Source organism: Alligator mississippiensis, chromosome 1 (assembly GCF_030867095.1).
Source record: "Alligator mississippiensis isolate rAllMis1 chromosome 1, rAllMis1, whole genome shotgun sequence".
Classification (NCBI taxonomy): domain Eukaryota; kingdom Metazoa; phylum Chordata; order Crocodylia; family Alligatoridae; genus Alligator; species Alligator mississippiensis.
The window spans coordinates 276,652,824-276,677,475 of record NC_081824.1 but is presented as its reverse complement, the minus strand read 5'-3'; the positions used below and the strand labels follow the sequence as shown (position 1 = coordinate 276,677,475).

Genomic DNA, 24,652 nt, shown 5'->3' with positions numbered 1-24,652 from the left:
CCTGTCTGGCTTTAGCTCTATTGAAGCTGCATGCTTAGTGTCACGTTGAGCTACTAAGCATCCAACTCCGCTTTCTGAGTCAGCTCAGTTTAGGTGCCTGGTAAAAGAGAGCCTCACTGAAATTGCCCCAACTCTGTTTCTGTCCTGGTGGTTTCTGTTGAGAAGTCTGTTCTTCACTGATTTATTACGAGAACTTGAGTTAAAAATTGAATTCCTCTGCAAAACTGACGTGAGCTACGCTCTGTAAAGGTCAGCTTCTCACAGAGGTTAATAAATATGTTACAAAATAGACTGGCATCAATCTGAGAGGAAATGTGCCCCAAAACACCATTAGTGCTGTAGGTATTATTTAATCCTGCAGGCCAGTCCACGTTAATGGATCTGCCTAGGTTCCTACCACAGGGTGCCACTTCTAAGTTAGCATGTGTAGGCACTTGGGTCCAATTGCAGGATCAAAACCAGTCTCAATACCCTGAGCTTAACAGGGTATTAAACTGAAAATGATCCATTGTTATTATTGTAACCGTTAAGTTGTTTAACTTTAGTTTCCATTCAAATTTGTTTCAGCCTATTATACAGAGAGATAAGAATTTCAGCTCTAACCTCCAAATGCATAGCCCACTAAAAGTGCAGCATTGTGCCTTACTAAGGAGAAACATTGTTCCAGTAGGAAACTATAATAGCATTTTAAAATTAAAGTAGGAAGTACTGATGTGCTACAAAACATTTCAAAAACCCTCCTTGTAGAGGGTTTTAATAACATGGTAATATTTATGTAAAGTGGGCTTATAGTGTCACACTTGAATCTAATAAAGTGGACATCCATCATGTTGTAATAAAGAGAAGAGCTTCTAATTAAAGTAGGACATCATTTGCAGGATTAAAGTCATTTAGCGTAATTGAAAAGTGCTAATACTCTATTTTATCCTTTTCCACCGGTATCACTTCAAGGGTAAAAACATTTTAAGGTGAAAATGTGTCTTGTGTCTTTAATTGAATGTTATTACCTTCTGATTGTACCATGCTGAAGCTGTTTAATTACAAACCTGGAAAATTAATTACAATATTGAGAACCAGTTCCCAGAGGACTTGAACATTCTTTTTTGGCAAATAAATGCAACATAAAAATTGATACCTACATTGTTTATAATCAAACCTTGAAAGATAGCTCAATGTGATTCATTATACCCACATGTTATTCTTAATTGAGCAGCAATGAAGCAACACAGGTTAACTGGGTTAATTTTACTATTCTAATGTAAAACTTTCAAAGCTTTGTAATAGACATTACCCCATTAAATGTCAGTCTCAACTTTAAGTTTTTATCATAAAAATCAAAGTGCACTAATATTGCCACATGTGGACTTTACATTCATATATTCCTCTGGCTTTACATTCTGGCATGGGAGTATAGACTTGAGGTGCCATTTTTCTATGTTTGTCAAGAAGCCATCTTCTTCCTTGGGGTGCCATTAGCAGCAGTATGCTCCGTGGTGCTATGTGTGACTAGTCAAGTTAACCACTTAAAAATTAAAGGGCATTCTTCATTCTGGACCTGTTCTGTTTTTGAATATTCTTTCAATACAAAAAATGGGAAGGGAGGGAGGAATGGGAGAAGGGGGATGGTTTATTACTTGTTTGCCTCTCCAAACACTTCCCTCCCTCCTTTCCCTATCTTTTATATTCAGATCTCTCTCTCTCTCTGCTTGATACACAGCTCTGTGTATGTCCTTTCACAGCATCTGATGAAGTGAACTTGGACTCATGAAAGCTCATGTTGATTGATTTAGTCTGCAAGGTGCAAATCTACCTTACCTTCTGCCTGAAAGCAGACTGTCATGGCTAACTATCACTTTCTATGTACAGAGAGTTGGAAGGAAGAGAGTTAGTCTCTGGGGTTATTCTTGTGCCGGCTTGTGCATCAGTAGCTAGTACTTTGTATTTGGTAACCTTCCTTCTCTAAGCTTGACAGCAGTAATCCAGTGAGATGTACCAGCTCAAGGCAGGCAAAGTCTTTAAACTCTCCAGGCCAAATTTATACCTGGTGTTACTCTATTACATTCGAAAGATGTAATTTCAGTGAAGTCAATAGAGTTATACTAGAGATGACTGTGGCCCAGCATGCCACCATTATGCCTGAATAAGCAAACTGTCTGATAATTGAATCCACTTAAAGTTAAAAGACCTTTAAAATCATGTGTGCAGCAGTCAATTTATGACAATTTATCATCCACTGGTCTGATCCTGAGGGGTGAGATGATGAAGTTGCAGAACTGACTGGGGCCCAACATCCCTCAGGATTAGACATCCCATGCTAAAAGGAGGTGAGAAGAGGATAGTCACTTAAGAGGAGAATGAATGATTAACAATGAAAGGATTATAAGGATTAGGGACCTTAACCTGCAGTGATTTCAGCCTTGTGTCACCAAGTTCAAATCTGCAAGCAGAGGAATGAGTAAAGCTCTGCAATATCGAGATTTTCTGTTTTTGTGCCATTAGGTCAGTTTTTTCACTTGCTTCTCAGTCATGCTGCCTCTCCCTGTACAAGGCATGTACAACTACCAAAGACTCAGGACAATGCAGAATCTTAGGTGGTATTCTCACTAATTTCTCACTAATCACTGGTTGGAAGATTTCTGAGAAAAAGGGTCAGGGGTGGGGTTTGTTGAAAAATACCAATTAATTGAAATAGCTTTTTGTGGGAACATGCTGACTTGGAAGGCATTTTTTTCTTTGGAAGGGCTTCTCAAGGCTGAGATGGAGTTTTAAGGAGAGAGGGAGACTACAGACTGGCCAGTGGTTAGAGCACTTATCTGCGTTGTGGCAAATTCAAGTTAAAGTCTCTGGCCTGAACCAGGCAGATTAAGGACTTCAACTTGTGTTTCCCACTCCCCATATCCTAACTACTGGGCAACTGGATACCATGTGATTTCTCTGTGGATCTTTTGAAGGGAAGAGGAAACAAACACTGTTGTAAGGTTTCGGGTTCATTCCAGTGCAGGAAGGAAAAGTTGCACAAGCTAGGAAAACTGCCTTCTGCCTAAATTTTTTCCCATTGAAGTCAAGGTATAATTAATTACCATTGGGAGCAAGACTTAGATCAACACTGAATGCCTTTGGATGTCTTATCCATGAGTTTAAGTTTTCTGCTTCGCATCAACAGGCAAACTTCAAAATGTCAACAGAACTTTTTCCAAATTCCTAGTCATAGAAAGAAAAACAAAACAATGTTATAATTAGTTATAATCAGTAGTTTATATTACAGTTCTTAAAGTGTTTGGGGGGTGTTATTAGTGTTAATTATTCTAATAGTTTTATAATGGGCTAGTTTAGTTGATACTATAGTTAAACTGATTTGCCATATTTTTATGGATTTAACTAGTTAAAGCATATTTCTTTCTCATCATTCCTTTTAAAGCTTCTCTCTCCTGTTTCTCATCTCCATCACCCATGACAGCTCCACTAACCTCAATTTCCCATATGAACATTTTTTATTCTTCCTAGTCCTTCTTTCCTCACATCAAGTTTCTTGCCAGATGTTGTCACTTTTCTCTTTAAAATTTTCCCTCAGTTACTAAAACCCTAGTTCATGCCTTGATCATATTTTGCTTTGACTACTGCTCCATTCTCATTTCCATAATTATTATCTCTCTTTGCTCTGATCCATTCAAAAGGCAGAAGCTAAATTAATCACTTTTCTCTATATTAAATATGCTACCTGATCCTTCTTGAAACTCTTGGCTCTCAGTCAACTTCCACATCAGATTTATGCTCTTTGTCCTCACCTTCAAGGCTCTGTTCTGCTCTGCCCCTTTCCTGCAGCTCAGTTTTAATTTCCTTCTACCCCCTCCTTTAACCTCTCATGCTCTGCCAACTTCTCTTTCTTTATGGTTTGTTTGTATCCTCTTCCCAGTTGTGCTTCTCTTGTTCCTGCTTCCCCCTTTGCCTGGAAAAGTATTCATTGCCAAGCAGTCTCTCTGTGGCCCTTCAAATATCTCTTCATAATTCACTTCTTTCAGGTATTTTTCTAATCTGTACTCCAGTGTTATCTCCTGGTCTGTTGCCCACTGTTAATTTTATTAAAATTTAATCCAGAACTAAGAAGGACTATGTGAAATAAATTCAAACCATCTAAGTATAATCATTGACAGCTTTCCCTCTTGCCTGTACCCCTACCTGAAACTGTTATCTTTTGTTATTTAATAGTATGTTTTGTCTGACTTAAACAGCAAACTCTCCAAAGCAGGAAACATGGGGGGGGGGGGGGTGTTATGCTTATGAAATCCTCATGTGGTATAACTAGTAGCCCTGTTTATATTTGTATTTTTATATACTGCTTGTAAAGGAAATCATTGAGTATTTGACTGATGGCAAAACAAAACAATGCTCTTATTTTGCACTGATATGGTATCACATGTCTCTACAGAATCTACTCTTTCCAAACCAGCCTCTCCAACCCAACAGTAGGTATTCAGTGTCACCAACAGGGGACCTCACTATTACCAACATTCAACGGTCTGATGCAGGCTACTACATCTGTCAGGCGCTGACGGTTGCAGGAAGCATTTTAGCAAAGGCTCAACTGGAAGTCACTGATGGTGAGATACAAAAATTTCTATTGGTTTTTACTGTTCATTGCTTTTGACCAATAGCACAGAAAAAATTAAAAATCTTGCAAATACAGAGAAAAGAGATCAGGTTAATCATATCAGCAACTATAGATTACATGCCATGCACAAAGGATCTTAATGCTCTCCACTGGGTGCATCTACATGTACAATTAATTTGAAGCAGTTATTTATGGTACTTCTCATGCTAGAGTTTATTGCTTCCCAGGTGCCGCAGTTAGTATGCCTGGGAGCACAGCAGGCCCAGCTGGTAAGGAGCTCGCGCGGGTCAGACTGCCAACCCAGGGAGGCTCTGACTCAGCTCAGTGTGCTGCAGAGGGGCTGGCTGGGACACAAGAGTGCTCCAGTGCAGGACTAGCTGTCAGGCAGCCCCTGCACTGAAGTACCCTCATGCCCCAGCCAGCCCTGTCAGCATCTACACGTGTTGCTGCGGAGTAAAAAACTGAAACAGGATAGTACTTGTATTTACAAGTACTGTCCCACTGTGGAGTAAATTAGTTGACTTGTGCCTCATATGCATGTATAGACATGAGATGTTAAGTGAAGAGCTAATTAGTTAGCTCTGCAGTAAATGTCTCCGGTAGATGCACCCACTTTGTCACAAAGACATGGGATGCGGGGTTGAAAACCCCTTAAACTAAAAGTACAAATGAAAGAACATACCAACTTAGAGTACAAAAGCCTGAAAAAGGACATGTTTTATTATACTGAAGAAGAAATTGAAGCTGCCATAGTCTAATGCAGAATTAAGTTATTGAGCAATGAGTGCTTATGTAGTAAAAGGGCTGAACTGGGATTCATTGGAAATATGGTCAATTTCTTGCTTGACTACAGACTTTTTATGTTACCTTAGGCTAGTGACTTAAGGACATACGCTTAGCTCAGCAGGATTGGCATAGCTATACTAAACACAACAGACCAATGCTGATTTCCATAACTAACATAATAGCCTTTAGTTTCTGTGTAAATACAGGTATTTCTTACTTCACAGGAGAGATTTAAAAATAAATTAATTGAAGTGGAAAAGTATGCAAATATTAGAGCAATGGAATTAATGTAAATCATACTTAGCTAGGTGGTAGGGTTGACAAAAAAACAGCACATTTCAACTTATCACTTGCATTTCAAAAATTAATTTTAGAAAACTACATAAAATACATTCCTGCCTGTCTGCCAGTGCACACAAACTACCCTTCCATTTTCTCCCATGAATCATGCTGGCTTCTCTGTGATTTCTGGTCATGGATCTAGGGCAGTATATACTAAAAAAAACAGAAATTCCACTTTGCCTGGCAGATTATAGTATTCACTGGCCTCCTTATTCCTTATCTTAACTGATTCATTAAATATCCCCTGACAGACTTTGATGAATCTTTACCATTAAAAATGTTGTTGTATGCACAGATCTACTATTACAGCTCCCTTAGAGACTTGCCTGCACCATGAAAGTTTGAAACGATGTCTAATTCTGAATAATCTGGCTTTTCACAAGACCATATTCATCACAGGCGACAGGTAGAAAGGTTCAGGCACAAGCTATAGAGGTTTAAGCATGAATTTGATGTCATTTCTTTGTTTTCCAAAAGCTGTCTATATTTTTATGACAGGGGGAGATAATTTCTTCTCTATCCTTGCATCTTTACAAGCACCCAGTGCATTTCTGCAAAGTAGTTTCTAGCAGATTAAAGACTAACCTTCCCTCTGTGACCTCTTTAAGTCTTCCTTTTCTCTCACTCCCTATGACAAAATGATGCATTTTCATACAATACAAATTTACATGTAGATTAAAAGGTCATTTAAAATTAATGGAAAGGCAGTATTTTTTAATATCTGTCCATGGCATTGCCTGATTCAGTGCCATGCCTGAGATTGGAATAAATAGAACATACAAACATTGGCTGAGAGGACATTGAGCTGTTAATGGTTGCACCTGCTGATGCTGCAGAGATTTACTGCAGTAGGGGCCGAAAAGAGCAAGCCAGGTTCAAGGATATCAGTGATGAGAAATTTTTCCTTTCGACAGACAAGGTCTCTGGTCCATCTTCATCTTTTTCTCTGTGTGCATGTGTATGTATGCATGCATGAGTGCATGCGTATGGATGTAAGAGAGAGAATGGAAATCATAATTGACCTCTTCTGAATTTTTCATCAGTTCCTACAACCAGTCAACAGAACAGCTCATTAAGGTGTTCATGCCAAAATGCAGACTCAACTCAAATTAGTCATATTCTCAGGTACTCTGTACTCTGAAAAACCTACAGAAAACATTAACTATTGGCTGAATGACTAAAGGGTTGAAAAAACAGCCTTTTTCAGTATTTCCCAGAACCTGACTGGCAGTACAATGATTGCAAAATAATCCAAGATTACTCTTTAGGAAAAGGGTAGGGAGAGGTTATTAAGAAAATGCAAAAAGAGCACTCTGTAACCCAAGTTGTAAACATATAGATTCCACTGCATAGTAGATAATTTCTGACATTGCTTATACTTGGGGAATTAGCCATAAATGTCTAAATAGGCTTTGTCAGCTGATGCTGTGTAGAAGTTATGAAAGTCAATCATTTTAACGGTAGAGAAATCTAATTTCACGGTTTAAAAATATATTAAAATATAAACAGTGCACATGTTAGCCACGTATTTAAGCATTAGCTTTCCAGTTTTTGGCTGGTGATTTCAGTTTTACTTCATAGCCCAGAATTTTTCTGTTTGGTTAATGATTTAATAATAGTGGCGAGCCATCATTTTCATTTCGAACACATTTTTGTTTGATCCAGAGTAATTTAGAACCAATTGAAATTCCAATACAGAATGAAAACATATGTCATGTGCAGAAAAACAAGTGCTTAATTATGCCATATATAGAAGTGTTTCAGTTGTTACATTTTTGCACTTACAAGTCTTCACTGGAAATATTTTTAACTCAAGTGTTCATACGAGAAGAGATTACTAGCTGTGATGAAATGTGCTGAGTTGAGTGATAATTTTGCTGATTATGGACTGTGCTAAGAGCCTTCAGTATATTTGAAATTCAAATCTTGTACTTTCAAGAAAGACCAGCACATAAATCCACTGTCTAACTCACATCTGGAAAAGTAAAATCATTTTTAAAAATGAAGACAGTCTGCGCAACATTTTCAAAAGCAAAAGCAGATATGCAGTGCACAGTCTTATAATGGCAGGTCATGCAAATTAACTAACTACTTCAGCCTAACTCTGTGTCTGTGTGTCTGTGTCTGTCTCTGCCTCTGTCTCTGTCTATGAGAGAGAGAGAGGAGAGAGAGACTGAAAAAGAGAGGGAGAGAATAATCCACAATTAGTAATTTATTCCATAAATTTATCCTCTTTCTCTGTGCACAGAATATTCAGGAGTAGATCTCAATTTTTTTAACCTATTCATTATTCATATTTATCGATTGAACTTCCCAACCACTGCATACATTTTTAACCCTGTGAATTTACCGCCTAATAGCTCTCTGTAACTATGCACAACCACTACCTGGATTTTGCAAACGTGTGTGTGTGTGCGCGCGCGCGCGTGTGAGTGTGTGTGTATGTGCATGTGCGTAGTAAATATATATCTATATATCATATCTAATTCAATTATTTTGATTTTTTTTTCCTTGTCCCTCTAATGTACATGTACACACAAGGCATTTCTACATGTGCTTTGGGAGTGTGGCCAGGTGCCCAGGGGTGTTTTAATTAGAGTGCCACAGAATCTCGTGTATCAGTGTCCTTGCACTTGAAAATGGCGCAAGGGCGGTTTATTCAAAGCTCATCCAATGACCTTTAGATAAAGTACCTCCACCGCCATTTTGAAGTGCGGGGACACTGGTACACAAGACACGATGGCTAGCTGGGGCATGGTAATTACCATACTCCAGCAGACTCAGTTAATCGAGTCTGCTCTGACGCACTGTAATTACAGCACATTGAAGCAGCCTCTGGGCTCATGTACAGGCACCCATAGTAGTCAGAGGGATAAGCTAAAGAATTGAAAAGAATCAAATTAGATACCAAATTTTCAGTGAACCGATAAAAACTTATCTTACGTTGTTTCTAGGGATTTTTAATAAAACCAAAGAGATGGTTTATAAGGAGAATTTGAAGTAATTCACAAAACCAAATAGGTTGTAGAGAAGGTGGACTCTTACCTGTTAGCTAAGAGTCCTCCTCTGCCTCATTTGAAGTAGGGTATCCCACTTTCAGGAGATACCATCTAGGGCAGCAGTTCCCAACATGGTGCCTGTGGGTGCCATGGCACCCCCTAAGATTTATTCAGGTGCCCGCACGTGTTTTCACAATCAGTAAAAGTCATTATTCCAACAAAAAATGCTGTCACTGCCAATTTAACTCAGAACAACAACACTTCAGATTTTTTTTTCACAGGCTGTACACAATGGCCACCAAAATGAGAGTGAATCAGTCCAACTGACACAGTGATGGAGTGGCACTTACTACTCCCTCCCCAAAAGAAACAAGGCACATATGCATATCCAGGATTCTAAATTCTAAACTTTAATATTCATATTGGTGCCCACTGCTTTTTCTATTAAATTCAGATGTGCCCTTGGGCACATAAATGTTGGGAACCCCTGATCTAGGGTGTTCTGTAGTATATCACTCGCAGTTCTTCTTTTGAAGTTGTTCTGGAATACTTAAATATCCATTTATAGCCCATTTATTTGCCTGTGGGGATATCGACCCTTCCATTCCTTGTCCATGGAATATTTAAAAATCAAATGCTGGAAATATTAAAAAAGAATTGAAAATTTTCTTGATTGTGATGGAACGGGCTCTCTCCTAGTGGGCATGTCTACATGTGCACCCGTGTCTACAGACTGTCATTACTGTGCAGTCCCAGCGTATTACTGTGTAGTCCCAGCGGTGCATAGGTCGTTTCTGACACTACTGCACAGTAGCAACAAGCTACTGCTCAGTAGCTCATTGCTACTGCATAGTGGCATTGGCATCACGGTTTGTGGCTGCCGACACATCACCGTAGCGGTGAGCTACATAATCATAGTTCATCTCTATGGCAACCTAGCATCTCGTGTAGACACACCCAGTAAGTAGGAGACCTTCATTCAAATTCCTGTTTCAGTCCAAAAGAAGGTATTTGAACTTGAGTGTCCCAAAGCCTGGATTTTCTAGACATTACAGGGGGAATGCTGAATTGTCTTTTCCCTCCTTTTTTTTTCTTCTGAGTGGTGGCTTCTTCCTCTTGTGAATTTGTGTAAGAAGCTGAAATTATTTCCTTCAGAAATGCTTCACTTTGGCATTTCTGAATTGTTTTCCTTTTGACCCAATTGCTTTACTGTATTTAACCCAAACTTCCAAGTAGCATCTGTCAAGCATAAACTACATTTTTTGGTCAGCTATTTGTCAAAAAATTAAATTCACCTTACTCAAACCACTGGTCAGTAATCAAGTTGTATTGCTAAGCTCTGGTCAGAGAAGATATATGGTCTGATTTCTCTCACCAGAATGCATGGATATATGTATATGCTTTCAAATACTAATTTTAAATTCAATGAATACTGAATGCAAGCACATATGGCTTTGAAATTCATCTTCCATGAACGTTCATGCCAGTAAAATTTGCTTGCACAAATGTTAATAGAAAATTAATACAGAAGTTGTGCACTGGGAAAAAATAAAGCTACAATAACTATTCATTGACTTATTGTAGTATTGATCCATCTTTAAAATAGGGTAAGTGTTAATACATATGCAAACTTCTTTCAAAAATGCTACTCAGGATTTAGCTTCTTGTTCAGCACAAGACCTATATAGTAGGGATCGCGGTTATTTATTTAAATAACTGACAAAAACAGGAAAATTTAAAGATATTTTACAGAAGATTTACAGGTCATAGTTGTGAAGACAATACAGTTGTTCACAGATCACTGGAAACCCTAAGTGTTCATTTAACCTTTAGCTTTTAGTGTCATGGAAACCTGTAGTAGTCTTTCACCCATAACACCCTTGAAAATGAAGATTCCTTCTTGCCAGGAGACTTTCAATTACTTTATTGATCAAGCCTATTTAAAGGATTATGAGCTACTCATTTGGGCAGTAAAAAAACTAATTAGATGCCAAAGAGCAATATCTAAAATGCAATAGGCTTTTAAAATGCCTACATTGCTACATATATAAAAGAGAATTAGTTTCCACAAATAACTAAAGAGGTGTAGTTATAAACGTAAGCAATTATATGTTTTCATTCTTAAATCCATACCTACTCAACTAGAAAACTGAAAGACTCATTGCTCTGCATTGAAAATCTAAATGGGAACTTCTATGGATATCTCTTCCCCTGATTATACTTATGCTAAAAGTATTTTCTTTTGTTCTATTGTATAATATGTACTTCTATAATTATAGTATAAACTGTGACCAAAATGCTATGTCTCAAAATGCATGCATTAGAGACCACATGCAAACATTCAGTTTCTATTTGGAAAGTCACTGTACTTCAAGTAGAAACTATGAGCGTACAGATGTCACGGGTTTTTCTCTCAGAGCAAAAATTGATGTTCCTGGAGCAAAATAATCCTGGAACAACCAGGGTTAGATTTATCCCAGGATAGTTTCTCCTGGGGGAATGGATGTCTATACACTTTTTCTTCTGAGAGAAGCCACAGCACAGCCCTCTAGCATCCCAGGGTTATTTGTTTTTGCTTCCCCCAAGCAGACAATGTGCTGCTTGGGCTGGACTCTACTGCTCCAGCCAAGCAGAAAGCAGAACGTGCCCCCTTCATAATCTCCACATTGTGCTGCATGGGGACCCAAGCTGAGTCTGAGCAGTCTCAATCAAACAATCAGGGCTGCCTTGTGCCCTGCTGCCAAGTGAGGGAACCTGCAGAACATGCTGAGATGTGCATAGGAGGCTCCTGGCTCTGCAGCATCAGCACTGCAAACTCTCTGCTCTTCACTGGCTCAGCAAAATTATTCAGGAATCTCTGGGTGAGTTTTTTCTACCAGGAAAAGAAACCCAGGAAAATTCTCCCAGATCATCTGAATATGTGTATGAAGTCATGGGCACTCATCAACAGTTGTGTGATATGTCTATTTGACTATTGAAATATAAAAACACATGCTGAAATGAAAATGAATCCCATTGTGTGCCCTTGTGTGTCAAATTGGTTCCTGTTTCATTTCTGAATTCAGTGTACTGCATTTCAGAATTTCCAGGGCAGTTATCATTTTCTACAATAATAAATCATTTGGAATAGTTTTTTATTTAAATGTGAAATTTTTTATTTCAGTAAGTTTGATGAGATAATAGTCCAAAGTAGTATAATTACAGGTTATCTTCTCATATAAAGAAAAGTGCTTAGGATTGTTGTGACATCAGAGATCCAGAAACAGTTTTTGTGGAGGTGAAAAGGGTGGAGTGAGGAACTCTAGTTCTTATTAACACTGTCCTATTTCGTAAACTGTATACGGAATGAAGATTCTTATGAGAAATCAAAATGCTAAGTGCATTGAAGAAGATGTGTAGATAGTGTAAAGGGGGATAGCTCCAATGACATCCATGATGGCAATTTACACCCACAAAGAAGATGGTTCCAATTATTAGAATATTTTCATTCAGATGCCAAATAACCTGTTGTTCAGAGATTTAAAACAGCAGCAGTGTGGAAACTAAACATTTGAGGGCAAATTCTCAATACTCTTACACTGATTTTATGCTGGTTTGACTCAGTTGATGACAATAAAGAATCTAGCCCCTTGTTCATGATTGTGTATTTTACTTTCTTTTTTTGTTTACATCAGTCCTATAGAAACAAAGAAGTATATATTTTTTCTTCTTAACAGATGGCACAGGGAATAGGTTCAACAGCGGAATTATTTATGAAAAATTGTTCTTGCAAGAAAAGTGAACATAAGCATTTACCTCATTTTCTAGATATCCCACTGGTAGCAGAATGAGGCTTATAGGCAGCCATGCACTCACTGGTTACAGAGTCCTTTATGAAATACTTCAAGCATGCAAATGTAAAATATTAGGAGAAAAATAGCAGAGTTCATGGTCTTAAAAGGTGATGAAATGATTTGATAAGTAAGCAGTTAGACAGCTTGATTAAATTGGAATTGTTCCCCACTGGAGAGAGCAGTGCAATCAGTTAGGGTGCTCAAAATTATGAGAAGATTTTATTTTACTGTTAGATGTTTCCAGCTAAAAAATTATTTGTTGATGGAGCATGAATAGGAAATTTTGATCCAATATCCACTTTTAACTAACCAAATAAAGTTAATTGGGATTTGGGTTACCTTTTATTTTATTTTTTTTAAACCAACCTTCCTCTTTTAGGCCCTGATTCTGGAAGACATACTTATTTAAGAAAGCATTTAAGCACATGCTTATTGTTGGCTTTAACAGGATCTAAGCACACACTTTTTAATGTTTTCCTGATTAGTGAAATAGTGTATTGGCCTGTCTGAAAAACATATGCAAGTCTGTTCTTGCAAATGAGATGCTAACTGCTATATGTGATTCTAAAAAGGAAAAAAATAATAATGTTTTATGTTCTCACTTAGTTTTAACAGACAGGCCTCCACCCATCATTCTTCAGGGGCCAGTCAACCAGACATTAGCAGTAGATGGGACAGCTTTGCTGAAATGTAAGGCGACTGGTGACCCACTTCCTGTTATTAGCTGGTTAAAGGAAGGATTCACTTTCCTGGGCAGAGATCCTAGAACATCCATACAGGATCAGGGGACCCTGCAAATTAAAATGCTACGGGTGAGTACTTTATACAAATGAAAATTATACAAACGGGGCTTGGTCATTCCTGAGCTGGTGATGAGCCCTCATCGAGCAGATAGGCAGCCTCACCTTGACAGTTAACATATCTACTCACATTTTCACTGAACCTCTGCCAGTGAAATTAAACAATAAAACATGCTCTGTTTGTAGAGCTGAGCCAATTTCAGCACATTTGGATTTAGTTAAAATATGTTAGAGTATACTACCCATGGGAGCTGGCAAAGCTGAACTCAGGACGCTACCATCTCTGCACCTTGTGTAATCCTGAGGCCGTAGGCCAGTTCACCCACTGTTACAAGTTGCAGAGCCTTGTTTGTGCTAGCTGACCAGAGAGCCATCTATGCCAGGGAGTGCAGGTGTTCACTAGGCCTTTGGCTACACACTCTCCCTACTACATCTTTTATATTGGGCCTGGAAAGTGGCCTGGAACTGCCTCTATATCACTGATGCTGGGGATTCCTCACCCGTCTTTCATCAGATTGTGTAGCTGTTCCAGATTCTGCCAGATGCAGCAGTCCTAGTATGTGTTAAGTTCCCCCCACCTCCAGTCTAGCCATGCTGTCTTTGTGAAGCAATGGAGAGCAGATGATATTCTGTGTCAGGGCCCACAGGGCATCACAGACTAGGGCATTTGACACGATCCTCTATTGTCTCTCTACATACATCTAGAGAAGTCATCATGCAAAAAGTAACGTATACCAATCTTTTAGTGTGTAGGTATTCAGATAATATAATTATGTCTTCCTTAATATACAGAGAAAGTCCACAGATTGTCGCATTCCAAGTACGACAATGCTGTAAATTGCTGGCAAATGTCTTGCTCATGGCAACCTTTGTAAAGTATATATCTATATATTTAAAAAGTATAGAGATCAATATATGAGATGCACAAACATGCAAATACCTCAATTATAGTCATATGTAAGCAAATATACTATGTACATTAAATAATAAACAATTTCAGGAACTACTTAATTTTACCAGTGGTAATAGAGAAATGCTTGCATTTACTTTTATCACAAGTGCCATTCAGTTGAGCTATATAGGACAAAAAAACAAACTGCAGTTTTGTTTTCTGTCACTATCTAATCAGTGATCATAAATGAATTGTTAACCTCCTTGGAACAAAATGGAATTTATTAAAAAATTTATGCTAGCTTTCCTTGGGTAAACAATTTATCCTTCCTCTCTGGGCTAAAGGCGGGTTTGGGCCATGAAGGTTAATGCATTTTTACTGTCAAGCTGGATTAAAGAGTGCGCTTGAATAGTCAAGATTCCCCAGTAGTGTTAGAAAGCAACAATTAAAGGTGGGAGCTTAGTGATTTCAAACAAACTTGGAGGGCATTAATGATGGGCTTCTGTGGAATGTCCATGAGGCAGAAGCTTGTGGGATGTCTGTCTGCATGCAAGCAGTAAAATAGGTGTTGAATCGTGCCAGCACATTAATCTCTTTGTTAGTGGCACATGATCTGTAAAGGGGAAAAAAAATACTGGCGGGGGGGGAGAAAACACAGCACACTTAGGAATTTAAGTGTGATTTTAAATGACATGGAGCTTTTATTGATCTCTAAGTGGCTCATTCTCTAATACCCATTTTCCTTAAGGGCTCAGAAAGACATTTCTTAAATCTCCTGATTGCAGTAATGTGCTTTGTTGAGTCAGACATACCAGGAAGAAAGACACAGCACCATAAATGTATTTAACCTAGATGCTTCACTTTTATGAATAAATTTAAAACTGGAAGATTTTAACTCTTCTTTCAGTCCGACCCCAACAAGATCTGTTGTTCCTTAATTCTTGGGCCAGGCTACTGTTAGTTCCTCCTATCCCACAACCAGCTAATAAGGATTTTAGCATCTCACTCGTTAAAAAAAATGTTCTGACTGCTATCATACAAGCATTCAAGATATTGGGAAAGATGGTCCCTTCTCATATAGAAACTTGAGGCCCCACTCATCCTGTTGTCCAATGGGCATGGTCCTTCTTCTTTGACTTGTGGCCAGGTTTAGTCAGGAGAACCCAGTCCACAGTTACCACATTGAACCCTAGGGCAATCATGCACCCACATACTCTCTCCATGTGCCATTGTTTGGAGAAAAACAAGAGTGAATACTAAATGAATAAAATAAATGTTTCTCCAGCACTCCACTACCTAAATCAACAGTAAGGATAAAATTCCCCTTTTGCGTCTCCCTCATCTGAGTATAAAATTTTGGAGGATCCCAGGACTCATGAAAAGAACACAGTTCCAGGCATGAGTGGGGAGCTAATTAACTCATGGATCCTTTCTGGGGATTATCTGGAGTACACGCATATATTGAGCAGTGCTGAGCTGTGGGGTCACCATGGCTTGAAATGCTGTTGATTCTGCTGGGGCCCAACCCAAAGAACTGTATGGTAAAACATTAGTCTTTTGGCTTTGAACTGATATAATGAATAGTTTATATTCTTTCTAAGTAGGTACAAAAGTGCTGCTTAAAAGTGTGTTTATAGAGTATGTGTGTTAAACCTTGCAGCAGTTTCCAAAAATGGTCAAATGTATCACTTGTGAATGATCTAAGCCTATAGGAACTTATAGTATTTGGCCTATGTATACATTACCACAGGTATGTTTATTTTAGAGCCGGTGGGCGCATCTACACATGAAATTAAGTCAAAGCAGTAAACGCTGGCGCTTATCACTCTGGCATTTATCGCTTCCCAGGCACCGCATTTACACATGTGCCTGGGAGCATAGCACGTTGAACTGAGTTGGAGCAGCCCCGGCTGGCAAGAGACCTGGGGGTCAGCCTGCCACCCCACAACTGCGTCAGCTCGGCTCAGTGTGCTGCAGAAGGGTGCTCCAGTGCAGGGCTAGCCATCAGGCAGCCCCTGTATTGATGCACCCTTCTGCCCCAGCCAGCTTCATGTGCAATGGGTGCTGCAGAGTAAAAAAAAACTCCACCGGGGGGTAGTATTTGTAGTCAGAAGTATTATCCAGCTGTGGAGTTAATTATTTTCCTGTGGCCTAATAAGGTCACATGTGTAGATGTGATGTAGATGTGAGATGTTTACTGTGGAGCTAATTAGTCTGCTTTGCAGTAAGTGTCTCATGTAGCTGTTCCCAGTGTTTTTAAATTTCCCCCTCACTTCCATATGCTAAAGGAGAACAGGGTCTCACATTAAGGAGAGGGTGAAGGGGCTGCAGGAGGAAAAAGTTGGAGTATAAGGGAAGCACCTGTTCCTTCAGGTTGATTTCCCCTGATGTAGCAGTGGGAAGCAGACTAATTCAAGACAAACCTCCAATAAGTAGATTCTGTGCCTGGATAATTATAATAAATTAATATATTTTCTATATAGAGAATCTAATTATTGGGAGCTGTCTTATATTCAAGTAAATATGGTAATCCAGGCAGGAAGCGTGGTGGGTAAAATGGCAGACTTAACCAAGAAGGGTCCTATATATTTCAAAATGTTTTTAAGGAGCAAATTCTCTCCAGTTTGATCCTCAAAAGCAGCCACTTGGAAAGTTTGAACAAAATATAACCTACATAGAATGAGGTGGAACAGGACATAAAAAATGGGCATGATGTTATTGGCCTGTGTTTTGTTCCTTTCTCCCCATTTATGTGTTGTGTTACATCAAAGAAATAAGGTGCAAACAATCTTACTATTCCACATTAATGCTCTTAGGCCTAATTTGAATGTAGTCTGGATATTTAGTTGACTATACAACTTCAGTGATGTGGAGTATCATCAATACATTTTCTACATAGTGACAAACAACTGCAGTTAAGAAACTTTGCCTTAAGAAACATTTTCCATTAGCATATAACTAGGAATTATATGGTCCTAATCAACAGCACAGAAGGCACCCAATAAAACACTGTAGCAAAGAATGTTCTATTGCTCCCCTGCCTTGCTGGTGAAGCTGTCTTACCTCAAGCACCTTTGTTTTTTCCAAATACCTCCCCTATACATTTTAATCTCTCAGCCAGTGTCAGAATAGTTTAAAACATTTTCTTAAGGCAATTGGATTCTCTTAAAATTCAAACCTGATTCATGCAATTCATCTGCATCCCCATTTACCAACCATCCCCTGTCCACAACAATAGTATACTGCAGAGGTAATGGGCTCGAAGCAGAAAATGCCAGCAAAATTAAAACATGACAAAGTTCAAAATCAAACAAATTATACAGCAGCAGGAATCGAAAAGAATATCTTACTGATTCTCCTCATCACCTGTCCTGGAAAAATCAAGCTATAAGCACATTGCTTACACTTCCAGTCTGCATATTATACAGAACACACATATCCTATATTTTAAAGGCCATTAAAACATTTTGGACTTAGTCCTCTTTCCCCTGAGCTGTTTCAAGGCAGCCTTCTTATAAAAAAGTGTAATTGTTCAGTTGTATCACTACAGTCAGCAGTCTCCCCACTCCATATCCATCTCCAGGCTATATTCATTTTTTTGCAGTAGGTTACAGGCTTTTTTGTATAGTCCATACTTTCAAACACCTACAGTTTTCCACTAATCTTAGTTTACCTCACTGGAGCAATCATCAGATCCGAATCACAGTAGACCTTGGCTCTAAGAAATGTGGAATAACGAGGCACCAGGGAAATACGTCAGTGCAACAGAAAAATGTAAGAAGTGGTGGGGGAAATGTAACTGTAATACCACCAATGTGACTTGAAGCAATTTCCCCAAACAACTGCTGAACACCTGAAAAAATAAAGGGATAATCATAATCTTCATTTTCACCACTCCACTGTTATTGTTTTTTTTATCCCAAAAGGTCTAATTGCACTTTACAACATCCAGACTTGCACCACTAATGAAATGTAGTCACTTCTGGGGCAAAATGCAGCTGCTAGTTTAATAACAAGTTCATAGCACATTGCATAATAGAGGAGAGGGGAGGCAGAAATATGGCCCAGGACACAGATTTAACCTTATCTTTTTGAAAAATTCCAGGAAGACTCTAATGTCTATTTCTAAGTAGCTTTCAGATCTCATGCTATGGTTTAGAGGTCTCATCGGCGAGACCCACAAATCATAAACTGCATAAAAATCCTTTTCTCTACCATAGAAGGATAAAATGAATTCCTGCTGGGATTGGAAACTAAGAGTCTAGGCAGTCACAGGATTATGAATGACAGACTTAATACCTGCTAGGGCACCAGTTTCACAAAAAAAAAATTGTCATGTTTACAATTAAATTGATATGGTATTTCTTGAATTCACCTAGTTTAGTTCTGTCTTAAAATTTGTCTTTTTTAGATGTAAATAACCATTCTGTAATGCCCCTACCCAATTCTAGTTCCATTACCAATATGAGAATTACAATAACTTGTCTGTGGTGAGAGAAAATACAGAGCACAACTATTAGAACCAAGTAATCTTATTATAGTTCTTTAAAAGTAAGCCACCATTAAATGATTATTTGAGAAATGTCTGATGTCTTTTAGTCTGCTGTAAAATGTAGGCTAAATCTCTCTTATTTTACACCAAGAAATATTTAGGGGAAAAGTAGTTAAGGAGATGGTTGTGTCAGTTAATGTTAACAGGTCGTCAAAAATGTCATTAACCATTTTTATATGCCTAGCTATCTGATACTGGTACTTATACCTGTGTGGCCACAAGTTCCAGTGGGGAGACATCTTGGAGTGCTGTGTTAGAGGTGACAGGTAAGTCACATATTGAGCTTATTTTGCACTTGGCACAATATGAAAGTGCTCACTGTCTTACAGCATTGTGAGTCAACAAGAAAAATCACTGTGTTAAAAGGTTCTAAGATTGAGACTTCTAGGCTGTATCCAGATGAGCATGGCCATTTGGTTACCCAGGGACAAGTAGCAGCAGTGCACCTTGCGCCACCACTACTTCTTCCTGGGGAACGCCTGTGCCATGCATGTTTTAGTGTGCGGCAGGTTACCCCAAGTTGGGTAGGGGAGGCAGGGGCCAGCACTGTGCTGGCCAGAGCATGGGTCCAGGTGGCCCAGCTTCACTTTTGAGTGGTGCTATCTCTTAACATACTATCTCTTAATATACTTTTCATCCTATCACTTTCTTTGGCATCACAGCAACCAAAAATGCATGCCCCAAATGGTAGCACTAAATTCACGTATATTAACTCTATATTAATCTAAATCTGCTCTCTGCTAGCTTGTGGCCATTATTTCTTGTAACCCTCGAGTATTTATTCACCAAGGCGCCCCCAGGGGTTACAAGAAATAATGGCCACAAGCTAGCAGAGAGCAGATTTAGATTGGACATTAGGAAGAACTTCTTCACAGTTCGAGTGGCCAAGGTCTGGAGCCAGCTCCCAAGGGACCCTGGGGGTCTTCAAGAGGAGGTTAGATGAGCATCTAGCTGGGGTCATCTAGACCCAGCACTCTTTCCTGATTATGCAGGGGGTCGGACTCGATGATCTATTGAGGTCCCTTCTGATCCTAACATCTATGAATCTATGAAAACTCAAGATATATGTTGAGTCACTGCAATATGGATTGGTACCGTTGTGTCGACTAAATTGAATATACTTTTGTTGTATCTTTATTCTCTCTCTTATTTTAACAAAAATTACACAATCCGGGGGGGAAGAATTCAATATTTTATATTTCTCCCTTTCAGAGTCTGGAGGAGCAACAGTCAGTAAAAATTATGATATAAATGACCTTCCTGGACCACCATCCAAACCTCAGGTCACAGATGTTACCAAGAACAGTGTCACTTTGTCCTGGCAGCCAGGCACCCCTGGAAGCCTAGCAGCTAGTGCATATATCATTGAGGCTTTTAGGTATGTGAATTATTCCACTTCTAATCTCTTTCTTTTCTAACTTTGTTTAAACCCTAGTGTCTCCTGATATGGAAATATATTTATGGACATCTGCAAATTCAGTGAACTCATTAAAGACTTTATCTTTGATGGCAAGAAGTTCATTTTTGATCTTCATGGTTTTTTTTTCTTATTAGCCACCCATTTCCAAGTAAAAAGGTTAGACAAGTGCTTGACTATTTCTTTAGGTCAGTAGTAGGTTAGCTGAGCTATGTGTTCACTCATCTGTTTTTCTTAATCCTGATCATTACTAAGCATTTCCAGGGAGAATGGTGATATTCAAATTAGATAATGTCGTAGGAAATTGTTTAATTGGGGTTGTGCAAACCAGAAAAAAATAATTAAGATTCCCTAAGCCTTGCACATTTAATGTAAGCCTTGGTCTTCAAAAAGCAGAAACTGAACAGAATACAAATATTTTAATTTCCTGTATATTAATGCTATGGAAAATGAAATATAGCATTCAGAAAGCAGACATCGGATCACTGAGAGATCAGTCCATGTTCTGTAGTTCCTAGGATTGCAATGCTCATCCTCATGGAGAAGTAAGTCAGATTCAGAAGGTTATTCAAGCGTAAGCCCAATTTTATCCATGTATCAATGGGCTGCTTATTTGCTTAAAGTTAGGCACATGCTTGAGCAATTTTTTAATCAAAGTACATCATTTTCTTCAAAGTAATGAATATGTAAGGTGACCTAATTTTCTTTTTAATTAGTACATTTTAGAATTTAGAAGTAAATCAAAATGTAGAAAAGCTAAGAAAGTCCAAATGCTGACTACTCTTCCTATATATATGCATAGGTGTCATTTCTAAACCTAAATGAAAAATAATTCTATAACTTCCAATGTGCTTATTTTCTAACATTCTGATTGTTTATACAAAATAATTTAAACAAAATAGTGGCTACCTTTCCATCATTTTTCCATTTGGTTTGATTAAAGACTTTGTAATGAATAATAGAAGATGGACAGCTATGAATTCAAATTCTCTCTTTAACCTTAGTAAAGGTGCCCATTTGACCTTGGATAAACTACAGTGACATCCCATCAATGACTCTAACAAAAGCTGTATATTTATATTAAGAGCTATTTTAGCAATCACACGAGGTATCTACAGCTGCAAAGAGTTGTATTCTCTGTATAGAGCAGTCAAATCAAAAGCTTAACTACAGGAAAAACATTGATACATTTTTCTTCTTTTACAGATGTATTTTAGAAAGGCTCTTTCGTAATTTTGAATATGGATTTTCTTTCAGCAGGACAATTTATTGGTATAATTTACTCTGTAGTATAGAAAATTATTCTTTTAACAGGTTTATTCTTTTCAGAGGTTTATGTTCAAGAGGTTCCCATTTATCATTCAAATTTACCTTTTTCTTTTTCCCATGTCTGTTCCTTTTGCAGGTATTTATTTAGTGCAATATAATGTATTAGCAATGGCTTTCACTTCTGCTGGTTTGAAATATTTTTGATGGCACTATTGTTTTGCTTTATACTGTGACCTACATATCCTGATGAACTAATTGAAAACAGCAGAATTGTTTCTTTCACTGAGTTTAATAATTTTTCAAGTAGATATCCTTACCGTGAGATTAATACCCAAATCAATTTTATAATGCCCTTTCCTTTTGCTTTAATCTATAGTCTATAACTGTGTTTTTATTGCAGCCAATCTGTGAGCAATAGCTGGCAAACAGTGGCTAATCATGTAAAGACAACACTCTACACTGTCAGAGGACTCCGGCCCAATACGATTTATTTGTTTATGGTGAGAGCTATCAACCCTCAAGGTCTGAGCGATCCCAGCCCTATGTCAGATCCTGTCCGCACACAAGGTAATGACAGCTGCTAACGATGGCATGTACCTCACTTGTTTCTTGGAATTCTGCTGTGTTCACTTTATAACAAAAAAAATAAGGAAAAACGCTGAAAAACAGTTCCGTTTGCGTGGTTTGTTTTGCTGGCTTTGCACCATTCTGGCCCAAGCACAACTAGCAGAGGAGAAAGGGAGTCTCTTGATTAAGGTACCAGCTCAAGCCTTTGAGATACCAAAGTTCAGTTCCTTGTTACACCACTGGCCCTTTAGATGACTAGACACAAGTCAGGGCCAGATTCTTAATAGTGGCTTGGTGTCTCATCACTATTAAAATTAATTGGAATTAGCCACCTAAGCTCTTTTGAAAGGTGTACAAATACCTATCTCCATCCCTAGGACTCTAAATACCTTTAAAATCTGACCTTTAGGACTTATCTGTTCACTCTCCATGCCACACCAAGAAAAGGTGTAGTGTAACTGCCTTATGGTGTCCCTGAATTCAGACTCTATTATCATCTTAGGCTGTTGGACTTTAGGCTGTCCCCTCAGTGCATGCTCAGGAATACTATAAGCACATATACCGCTTCATGTCAAGGGTTTGGCATGCGTAGAAACAGAACACATGGCCAAGGTGTGACAGCGTAGATGAGCCCCTAATTTCTCTGTGCTTCCATATGTAAAAGGAGAATAATAGTGCTTCTGGCCCTCAAGTACATTTGTAACAATAAGTGCATTAAAGATCACTAAACACATGGGTACCATATATGTACAAACCCATGTTTACAACCAATTTTCATGAAAAGGGTGGCACAAATTTGCTAGAGTATTAAAGTGCCTTAATATTTGAATAGGTATACATTTTAATGTTTATAGATGCTGAGAATTATATAATAAGAGGGAAAAAAGGATGTGTATTTATTAATTGATAGATTTATATGCTCTGTGCATTCATCCACTGGTGCTAAACTAAAATGGGTGGCAGAAAGGAGCCCTCATTTTTGGGATAGCTAATGCAATCAAATAAGGTCCACTTATTTATTATTTTCAGTTATCTAGAGCTATGAGTTTGAAATGATATCATATCTAAAAGTTTGTGCTTTTGTATCCTGCTTGCTCCCCTTGTACACATGTCTAATGATGAGTAAACCCCTCTGGAAAGCATAGAGGTGGCATGGCTCTGTTACCACATTGTCCAGGTTTTGCACACCAAAGTATGAATCTCCACTTAACGCAGTGGAGCACAGTAATGAACTGGGATTGTAATAAGACTTGTTCCATTGCAGAGAAAATCCAAAATAATAGTTTTCTTCACAGTTCATCTAGGGCCCTATCTTCCCTTCCCTGGTATGTATGCACAACAGGCAAGGAGTTTGTAGGTAGCCTCTACACCCCGGCATATCCTGTGTAATGGCCACTTAAGGTAGTAGTCGCTGTCCCGAAAAAGCAGGGCTAGGTGGAAACAGAACAGAGGCTTGACTCTTAAAGCACTGTCACAAATTCTTCTTCTAGCCCCTTTTGCAAAATGGATATCAGTGGCAGAGCTGAATGCCTCCCATTACACCAGCCCGTGTTCTGGAGTTAGTACTGTGATTTAGATCTGAACAAGAATGTTCTTTTTCTGTATCTGGAGGCCAGGGTGCTGTTGTTGTTGCTTCTTCTTCCTTTTTTTTTTTTTTTTTTTGTCTGGCATACTGATCAGAGATGTAATTTTAATAGAAATAGTTTTTTTTCCCCTTTAGCTCCAACATGTGTTATAGTTTCTATTTCCACAAGCTGTTCACCAGCCACACACATTGCAACATGTAGAATATTTATAGCCCCTTTGGTACTCTACAGTTTAATAGAATTAAATCATAAAATCAGTTTAGAATTAGCATAATGTTTTGATTTTATTTTTAATATTGCTTGAATTAAACTCAGGGTCCTGCTACACGTTCAAATTAAAGCTGGACAGAAACCAGCTATAGAGTTGTTGCACATTTTAAGCACTAATTTTATATCTGGTTGCCTCTTTTTATCACTGGATATTCATTTTTATCATGTGATGATGACTTTGCATGTGTAGCTGGTCTTACTTTGCATGTGTGGTCTTCACAATTAATCAATTAATTGCATAATATATGTAACATGTAGAGGGGCCTCAGACTCGCAAAGGAAGCAGGCATGTAATGACATTGTTATTCAGACTAACCACTAAAAAGAAAAGAAGCAACTAAAGCAGTGATATCCAATATAATTTGCAGCACTTGTGCAGGATACCCTTTATAGTTTAACAATTGGCTTCATGATATTAAATAAAAATATGGTAAATAACCATCAGCAGAACATTGATGGCTTGCAAATCATTACAACAAGCAAGAATTCCTTAAGCCATTAAGGACAGTACACTTCATTTTCAGGATTATTAACAGAGCAAACTGTACGTTCATAAACACGGTTAAAGAAACAATGTTTAAATAATGTACTGAAATATAAATGTTTACCAATTTCTAAGATTAAGTACATTATAATATCCAAATACATGGTTCTTGCTAGCATGTTGACCACTCAAAAATGTAGATACCAATTAAAATGGAACCATTTTAATCATGATGTTGTGATTGTC

General features: G+C 38.3%; 1 protein-coding gene across 13 annotated transcripts in view; it reads left to right on the top strand.

Moving 5' to 3' along the window:
- Positions 1-24,652, top strand: part of ROBO2 (roundabout guidance receptor 2) — a 666,866-nt gene that overhangs the window by 527,833 nt on the left and 114,381 nt on the right. For all 13 annotated transcript variants that reach the window (XM_059720636.1, XM_059720642.1, XM_059720638.1 and 10 more), the window contains exons 9-13: positions 4,427-4,598; positions 13,176-13,381; positions 18,998-19,079; positions 20,026-20,191; positions 21,900-22,066. In XM_059720636.1, coding sequence (XP_059576619.1) covers positions 4,427-4,598; positions 13,176-13,381; positions 18,998-19,079; positions 20,026-20,191; positions 21,900-22,066 — 793 coding nt within the window. The remainder of the gene's footprint in view (positions 1-4,426; positions 4,599-13,175; positions 13,382-18,997; positions 19,080-20,025; positions 20,192-21,899; positions 22,067-24,652) is intronic.